At 43.3% G+C, this 10,044-nt stretch overlaps 1 protein-coding gene across 2 annotated transcripts in view; it reads right to left on the bottom strand.

Annotated features, from left to right (window-relative positions):
• itfg1 (integrin alpha FG-GAP repeat containing 1) overlaps positions 1-10,044 on the bottom strand; it is a 169,690-nt gene that overhangs the window by 108,851 nt on the left and 50,795 nt on the right. For both annotated transcript variants that reach the window (XR_014568920.1, XM_083759155.1), the window contains exon 8: positions 2,578-2,668. Coding sequence is in view for 1 of the 2 variants with exons in the window: in XM_083759155.1 (XP_083615281.1) it covers positions 2,578-2,668 (91 nt within the window). In the remaining variant the exon portion in view is untranslated. The remainder of the gene's footprint in view (positions 1-2,577; positions 2,669-10,044) is intronic.

Genomic DNA, 10,044 nt, shown 5'->3' with positions numbered 1-10,044 from the left:
GACCCCACTAGCTACCAAGAGATTAGCTGATTAATCTCTGCCTATTTCTCTATGTGTGGCTGCTTGTGTGTCTAATTCTGGGTCTGTCTGTGTGTGTGTGTGTGTGTGTGTGTGTGTGTGTGTGTGTGTGTGTGTGTGTGTGTGTGTGTGTGTGTGTGTGTGTGTGTGTGTGTGTGTGTGTGCACTTCTCTATGCCTCACAAAAATGATGTGGCAAGCATTCAAATTACATTACAAGTATGATTATTATTATCCAAGTACAATTAATCAGCTCAGTGGCATTGCGGTTAGAGTGTCCACCCTGAGACTGGGAGGTCAGGGTTCCATGGGCCAGCCTTGGTCATACCAAACACTATAAAAATGTCACCCAAAGCCTCCCTGCTTGGCACTCAGATGTCCCACGACATACTAGCTTCAAGCCCAGGGGGTGCAACAGACACAGGAGATACACTCCTGCCCTGTGAGCCACATGGCTCTATATGACTTACTGTACTATCAAAGTACTATTCGACTGGCAACGTCCGCTCTTCACACACCTAAATCCTCCAAACCCTCATGCAGGAACAACCTATGAACCATGGACGACCGGGCTTTCTGCTCCGCTGTGCCCGGACTGTGGAACGCCCTCCCTGCCCACCTGAGAGCACACCAGTCGGTTGACTCTTTTAAGAGAGGACTAAAGACCTACCTTTATAACAACGTTTTTTTTGGTACTGCGAACCGTTGGGTATGTATGTCGGTGTTGTCCACCGGCCAATGGGTATGTACAGTATGTATGTTGGTGTCCTCCACCAATATACCGGCCATACCCATTGGCTGGTGGACAACACAGACAAACATCAAGAACAGCGATCGGCTGGGTATGTGCATGTACTATGTATGTCGGTTTATTCCGCCATCCAATGAGGGACCACTGGTCTTGATGACGTAACTAAAGTACGTTTCAAATTTGGTATAAGGTCAATAAGAGGTATATATCGGCTGGGTATGTATGTTTGTGTCATCTACCGGCCAATAGGGGGCCACCATTCTTGGTGACTTAACTAACCCGCAGCCCACCAGAACCGTAGTAACCATAGGATTACATTAATCATCTAGCCTGCCAGAACCGTAGCCTACGTTTTCCAGGGTTTACATCCATGTTTTGATCCGATCGTATCGTTAGCTGCCGTTCGTTAGCATAACAGTCAAAGTGGGACAGTGGCCGCAGCCATTTTGTTGATGCACTGTATGGGCTGCTTTCAAAGGCCTGTATCTCCAAATCGGAGCAATGAATGTTGTCCATCCATTCATCCATATTCAACCGCTTATCCGTAGTCGGGTCGCGGGGGCAACAGCTCCACCAGAGTGCTCCAGACTTCCCTCTCCAGAGCAACATTAGTGACTTCCTCCTGGGGGATTCCCAGACGTTCCAAGGCCAATGAGTCGATGTGTTTATGAATGTCGTTTCTGGTGAAAACAAGGTTTTTCAACGGCCGACAGCAGGCGCTGTGATACTCGCGGTCAGGTTTTTCAACCGACTGAGAGAACAACAACCGGTCAAGACACCATACACACAGCAATTTGTCATTGTAACATGAGGTTACGGATATTTGGCTCTTCAAAATAAGTGTTACGTGCGATAAAACCGTGGCAAGGCACGATATAGATTAATTAATGCTGGCGGCAAAACGGCTAATAAAGTTGTATATAAAGGGTGTACAAAATTTAGAACAGCAATTGTAGTAGACATTGGTTAACAGCATTGTGCCATGAACGCATCTCATGGTGCGCTCTGCTTGCGCACAAGTAAGCCATACATGGCCTACCTGTGTACAAAGCGCATGTTGGCAGCTCGACAGTGTGCATTTCTGTTTGTTTTGTGTGGGGACTGCGGATGTAAACTAGCATCTTTGCAAAATCCTGTGAATCTTCAATGATATCAAACAAGAGAAGAATATTCAGATTTTCTTCTTTCATTTCCGACTTCTCAGCCGCCTCTCGTTCAAACGCTTTGGATTATTTAGCGATATAATGGCACCCCAGAGCTCCTATTTTGAATGAATCCCGGGGCTTAATATCTTAAGGGTCTTACATGTTTCAAAATAGTCCAACCGACATCCGTTCGTTTCTCAGAACGGTCTCTGAGCCGGAGACGTCAGCTGAGTCAGAATCACTTAATTTATTAATTTCCGTATGGACTTAAATACATGAGGCTGAGGGGTTGACGGTATTTAAAGTGATTCTGATATCTTCAGAACTATTGCTGCTTTCACTGCTGGCAGATATCTGACATCCTGATGAGGTTATGAGCAACACTGGCTATCACAGGAAGCCTATATACCATCGGACAGATCTACAAGCTCACATCCTGGCTACCACATGAAGCCTATACTGTACCATCCCTATTCTGGGCATGCCTGACTCACTATAGGTGAAGATTTGGTGGAAATAGCAGATCTAAAAGCACACAATGTGCTATTTTCAGCTAAGACATGTATCCGTTACCCAAGTTGAGTGTAATCACCCCCCCCACCCCCCCCCACCCCCCACACACACACACACACACACACACAAAGATGTGCATAATCAGTCTTACTGAAATCGACAAAGGACGACTGTCCCACTCTGATGCTGTTATCTGGTCGAGTGGTCGGCAGCACCTCTGACTTCCTGCTGAAGTTCCCGTTCTGTCAGATAGAGACACACACACACACACACACACACACACACACACACACACACACACACACCGTCAGTTTCACTGGGGAAATTTTAAGAGCATATCTACATGCTCACGATGCGTGAAGTAAAATGTCATCTTGACAGCCCTGTATGTACACTTGTACAGGACATTGTCTGTGTGACGGCCTGTGTCAAGTACAATTTTGAGTTATGTTTTTTTTTTTTTTTTTTTTTTACATTACTTGAGTAATTCCTCTTTTCAATGTGACTTTTATTGCGTTATTCTCATTTTCCTAGTGTGATGCTCAGGTACACACAAGTGTACTTCTGGGTGTGTTGGGTAGTGTATATGTGACTGATTAACGGTGCTCCTGCATTTCTCACAGAAGTAATGGAATATGGACCTGTGTGGGTTTGTCAGTCTCATACTGATCATCAAAAGATGTGTATTGTATTGTATTGTATTGTATTGTATTGTATTGTATTGTATTGTATTGTATTGTATTGTATTGTATTGTATTGGTAATATATAGAGGAGAGAGCGTAACAAACATACATGTACTTTAATTAATAGTACAAGGATTTCTACGCACTCTCCTCCACTCTTTCAAGTTATAGTTCCTGTTGATCCTAGAAGTGCCAATCTATGTTTTTTTTAGGTCCTGGTTGATCTCTCTAGTTTATTTTAACACTTTTACTTCTACTGCACTACATCACAGAATACAGGACCTTTACCTGTAATAGAGTATGTCTACAGTGTGGCATTGATACCTTTACTGAAGTAAGAAAATGTAGTACTTTTTGCACCACTGCAGACTTCAAAGAGAGTGGGAACAGAACAGAATAATGACAGGGAGGATGGATAGAAGGATGTGGCAGGAATATATCATTGCTGTCGGGCAGAAACCCCTTATCTCCATATTTCAACGTGTTTGTTTTTTTTGTCGTACAAGAGTGTCAAACTAAAAGTAGTGAACATAGCAGATCTACAAGCTCACAATGCAATGCACGTCACGTTGTGAGCTTGAAGATCGATTTCCCAAAAAATGCCCTGTTCCATTTCCTGAGAAAAGTAACGGTATATTGGAAACATATTTTTATGTTGGTTATTTATAGATATTTTTCAAGTCTTTCACTTATTGCCACCCCCAACGGTATTGGATATACAAGATTTTCCAGCTGACAGTGACTATATATAGGGGGTGTGATGACACAAGGAACAAGCGTAGAGAGAGAGCGAGGGTATGTGCATGCTAATGCATACAGACACTCATCCGTCTTCTCACTTTATGTTTGCCAAATAGAAAGAAACATTAATGAGACAAAGTAACACACCCACAATGGATGATGGAGTAGGAACAAGAGACACTGACAGGAAGGGAGAGGGAAAAGAAGAGGGAAGGGACCAAGAAAATAAATACATGTGAGGAAGTAGTGGATTTGTGTGTGTGTGCGCACTCGTGTGTGTGTGTGTGTGTGTGTGTGTGTGTGTGTGTGTGTGTGTGTGTGTGTGTGTGCATGCATGCGCCATGCGTGCGTGCGTGCATGCGTGCATGTGTGCGCGTGCGTGCGTGACTATGTAACAGCTGTGACTGTGAACAGTGGGGGATCAAATCCTGCTGAGACCAACATTACTGATTTATTGGAGTTTCAGAGAGTGAGAGAGAAAGACAGACAAAGAGACAGAGAGACAGAGAGAGAGAAACAGAAAGAGACAGCCACTGCACACAAGCTGAGCTTGAAGCCGAGCTGTAATGTACAACTAGCATTCCAACTGTACCAATATATCACAGACACATAATTTCCAGACAGATGACATTAACACTCAGAAAGAAAACATGACTGATGTAACAAACAAACCAATCAAAATAAACCCCCCATATCAGTTGGGTGAAGTTTGCGAAAACAGCAACAAGAGGATTAAAGAAAAGGATGTCCAACGGAATACCATACCATTTTTCGACATCACCGGGGCCCACTTGCAATACCCTCACAGCCCAGTAATGGTCCCCGGCCCACTGGTTGAGAACAACTCATGTAATCCATGTTGTCGTGAAGCAGCCCTTTACATATGTATTTAACCCTAAGACCTGGTGTTCTTCCACAAAGTGTAAAGTGTAAAAATGTGTGTTTCTGTGGTCACGTCGGATCCTAAAAGTAAGAGCGCTCATATACAAATACTTGTTTACTGCCCACTTGGAGTTTCACCAAAGTATACTCCCCATCCCTAGCTCCTCTCTCTCTCCTCTCCTCGCACTAAAAGGAGAGGCACCCTTCAAAACTATGGAAGGGTGGAATACAAATAATCTATCATGAATAAATTCAAGGCCAGAAGAACAGAGGAGGAAATCCTGTGACAATATACCAAGGGCTTATGCTGTCAGATTACAGTATGGCTGCAGACATCAGAGCTGAGTGCAGGTTGACACAGTATGTCACTGCGTGGCATGGCACCTTATCTGCTGCTACGACCCAGGTAAGGTCAGTGTTGGGAACATTCACAAGAATCAGCGTTATTGTCATATAACAGATTTAAAGGTGTAAAGTTGTTTGATTTTACGTTCCTTTCGCAAAGGAACGGTTTTGGCCACACTGTACTATAGCTCTGTGCCCGACAGCGACAATAGGAATAGCAGGCATCACCATAAAGGACTGACTCTGGAAGGAGAGGAGGGACACAATGAAGACGATGAATTCGAAAAGAAGTTCCCCTTTTCAACTGAAAAAGACCCAGAAACTCCAGTTAGGATGGGGCTCATCCTGGCATCTCACCACACTCTGGATACCGCAAACTCCTCTAAGGTGAGAGCTCATAGCTGGGGAGACGAGGACAACATCAGCCGTCTAAACCAACAATCTCTCCCAGTCATTTTAATATTGACAATACAGTATGCTTCTAGGTAGGTGTGTAACGATATAGTAACTGCATCGAAAAATGAATCGAAGTATATCGAAATGAAAGCAGCGACATTGATTATGTATCGTATCGTTTTGCAATGCAAATCATTTGTATGGAATAATTTTGCTATGCAAATAATCAATTTAAAATCGTCCATGTATTGTATCGTCAACCATGTATCGTGATACGAATCGTATCCTGTTCAAATGCACCCCTACTTCTAGGGTTTCTACTGACTGAAGACCTGTCCTCGCTACCCTTCTAACCAACAGGGTCTATGCACAGATACGCCATTCCTTCACTGTGTTACCGATGATACTAATGAAGGCTCTGTTCCGGTCAAACAGAGTCAGGGTGCTGCTATAGTGCTATTGTGCATGTTGGCTCACTGGAAACACTCTCCAGTGGGTCTCAACGTGTCCTTGAGTGGGTTCCAAATAGCACCGTACAGGCCTGTAAACCTGAGTGTACAAATGGAACCACATGAATCCTCAAGGGTTCATTTGGTTCCACTTGTACGGTACCAAAATGGTACAAGTGACTACTTCACTGTTAATGTTCATAATACTGTCATATAGCCATGCCATTTCATTGTACTACTATTACGCCTCTCTTATATTTGTATATACAATATGTTGCTACAAACATCTGTATTTTTACCACCGCTCTATGCTGCTACATGCTACATATTGCTGCCAAATGCACATTTACTTTACAGCATGCCAATAATACATGAACTATACCAACACATGCCGTGTCATTTCCATCACCAACAACTATCCTTCTGCATATTATACCAAATTCTGCATAAATCCTACTCACTACTCAAGTGAGAGTTATACAGGAACCAAAGACATCAGCACCAAGAGAACCTCACATATCACAGGAACCAGTGACACCAGAACCTCAGCGAGAGAGAGAGAGAGAGTGTGGTGAGGATTATTCTCAGGGCTTTGAGCAGATTGTGAGCGTTAGCAACACTTTGAAGCCGATTGATCTTCTCAAAGGCTAGGAGATTTAACCCATGTCAATACACAGACACGCATGCACGCGCGCACGCATGCACGCACACCCACAGTGTTCTTGATAGGAACTGTGTGTATTTGTGTGTCGAGGATGAAATCTTGGTTGGTGTGATTGACTGATCGGAAGAAGCCAAGATTACGTTAAATCTCTCTCTCTCTCTCTGTGTGTGTGTGTGTGTGTGTGTGTGTGTGTGTGTGTGTGTGTGTGTGTGTGTGTGTGTGGTGTGTGTTTTTGATCTTCACACATCAATCAGCAGCACTCTGGCTGTCAAAGGATTACAGGTCTTCTGGAAATTCTTCCCTTCTTTTCCTGTCTCTCACGCACGCCTTACACCTCATCTACACAGGCAAGGAACGAGCGTTCCGACAGCGATATCACGCGAAAAACTGTCCCGAGTCCCGACATGGAGTGTCGGTCATTGCGTTACGACATAGCCTGAACCAATAAAAAAAAAAATCAATAAATAGTAGCATGTAGATTTCAACCAGTGTTTGGGGCCGCGTAGCCCTGAAACATGACTGCCATGATGATTATCATGACAGTCATGCAGAAACTTAGCCCTGTTTTTGGCGCTCGCTACATTTACAAGATTTCCGTATATATAAACATTCAGATTTCAAATCTAAAGTACTCACAATTTGTACCACGGGTGTTAGTTAGTAGCAGCGCCAGCGATTAGAATTGCTGCATCCCGCGTTGTTTAATAAAAAGCTTTTTTAACCGAGCGCCCTGGCTACTTTTTTCAAACGGGGTTCGTTTCGGAAATCCACAGTTGCACACCGGGAGCGCACTCGCCTATTAGTCTATATTGGCAGGGCGGTCAGCGTGCATATATCGAACACACCGAGTGCCACCCTCCTCCCGACCGATAGGGGCGCGTAGTTGAAAGCCAATGGCAAAATAACAGCTTGGATAAAAATACTTTTTATTAAACAACGCGGGATGCAGAAATTCTAATCGCTGGAGCTGCACCTAACTAACACCCGTGGGACAAATTGTGAGTACTTTATATTTGAATTCCGAATGTTTATATATACGGAAATTTTGTAAATGCAGCGAGCGCCAAAAACAGGATGCAGTTACTTCATGACTCTCGTATGAATACGAGAGTCATGAACCATGGCTAGGGGCCGCGAAACCTCGCTCAAATACAGACTCGGAGAGTGAAAATAAGAGGAGTGAACGGCGTCACTGCACAGCGCATTGTCCCTCACGGTACATCAGGACAGTCTCATTGAGATTTCATCGTTCGCTCGCTCGTATCGCTGGCAGTGTAGGTGAGGTTCATGCCACACAACGAATAAGTTGTTTACTTTTCCAAACCCACAAAGAATAACAACATTTACTATGCTTTTATACTAATCAAGTCATTATAACACGATAAAGTGGTTAATAATTTGTTCTTTGGGATGTACATGCCACCAAAAGTCTTGAATAATAACGCGACTCACGTTGCTAAGTAATGGAGCACGGACATTCGGCTACAAACAATTCAATTCAATTCAATTCAAAGGGCTTTATTGGCATGAGAAAACATACGTTTACATTGCCAAAGCAGAAAGAACAGTACAACAATACAGCAATACAATCAAAACAAAAACAAAAATTATGTACTTTGTCAGATTCTTCAATAGATCAACTTCTATGTACCAAGATCACTCGATGCAGGTATAGTGCAGGCATATACACAATGATTAGTCTTTACGGTGGTTGTGTTCCGTTTGATATCCTTCTCCTATCACAGCAACTCACAAATCTTGCTGCTGTGTTTGCACATTGTTGTACTTCGCCCAGCAGATATGGGAGTTTTTTGTCATTGGTCATGTTTTCAAAATCTCCGTGTGTGGTTGTAATCTGTGGGAAGTATGTGTCTCTGATGTCTTGGTACAATGGACAGATGGTTAGGAAGTGTAGCTCGGTTTCCACTTCATTTAGTGTGCAGTGGGTGCATAGTCTGTCTTCCCTCGGGATACATGTCTGCCTATGACGGCCTTTCTCGATCGCGAGACTGTGCTCACTGAGTCTGTACCTAGTTAAGATTTTTCTTTGTTTTGGGTCGGTCACAGTGCTCAGGTATTCTGCCACTGTGTATTCTCTGTTTAGGGCCAGATAGCATTCTAGTTTACTCTGCTTTTGTGTTGCCACTTTCCAGTGTGTCAGATAGTTTTCCTTTTGCTGTTTTATAATTTGGTTTAGTCCAATGGGTTTTCTATCTCGTGGCTCTGTTTGTGTTTGTGCCCGGAGTTCCAGGGCCAGCTGGCTGAGGGGGCATCTCTCTAGAGTTTCGCTGTGTGTGAGTGCCTTGTTATGGAGTGCATCTAGGTCACTTTCTTTTAGGTGGTTATAGAACTTAAGTGCTCTCTTTTTTATTTTGATTATGAGTGGGTATCAGTGGGTATGTGTAATGAAATAAGCTTAATATTATCCACATAGCTAACTCCCTTGTAGTGCTGGCGGACTGGGACAGATTTTCTATTTCACGTAATGCATTTATGTCCTATTTGCATGCCGAGTCAAGCTCTGACATTTTAAGGGAAATATAGCCTGATATTACCAGACTGCTACTGTGGCTTTAGCACACTTTAGAGTTTAGACTAAAACAAATCAACCAAGGTTTTTCAATTACAACAGCCAAAACGACTCAACGTGAAGTATGCCGGGACACACCGATTATTCGATAATGGCAGCACTGATTTGCATATGAATGGTATATGGGAAATGTTGACAACTTTTTAACATACCTCATCGTTTTGTACAATTGTTTTCCAATTTAGTGATTAAAAGTATGTGTCCGGGGGGTACCCCCTTCTTCACACTACACTACTACATCCTATAGGAACATACCAGGTTCCTCATGTAGTCTGCTGGTCTATGCAATACTGCATGTAGATATTAGCTTTTTTCTTTAAAGGTCTGATTATTTTTATTTATTTGTTTCTACCTTGCCCTCATCCTCCCTCTTCTTTTATCTATTTCTGAAAGTACCAAACAGAACAGAGCTTTGCATTTGCACCAAAACAAGATTTCAGCCTCGATATACACCTGTAGACTGAGATAAAGCAAAAAAGTTGACTCGGAATCAAACCCTGCCATCCGAATAAGTATATCAGCAGTTTTAAAAACAGCATGTAAATCTGGGCTGGACTGGCTGGCCAATATAAACTGCCCTAGTAAAACAGCAGAGGATGAGGAGGGATGGAAGGAGGATTAGAAGCAGAGGAAAGGAAAAATGGGAAGAAAAAGTAATTAAAACCGTGCAGTGTGACCGATAGATGACTGAACCAACACAATGACCATGGTGTGCCCGCACTGCGCAGTGCGCACACACACACACACACACACACACACACACACACACACACACACACACACACACACACACACACACACACACACACACACACACACACACACACACACACACACACACACAATGTGTGGGGGCCAGAAATCCCT

This window comes from Protomyctophum parallelum (genome assembly GCF_964188405.1).
Source record: "Protomyctophum parallelum genome assembly, chromosome: 2".
In the NCBI taxonomy this organism is placed as follows: Eukaryota; Metazoa; Chordata; class Actinopteri; order Myctophiformes; family Myctophidae; genus Protomyctophum; species Protomyctophum parallelum.
This window is presented reverse-complemented; position numbering and strand designations above follow the sequence as displayed.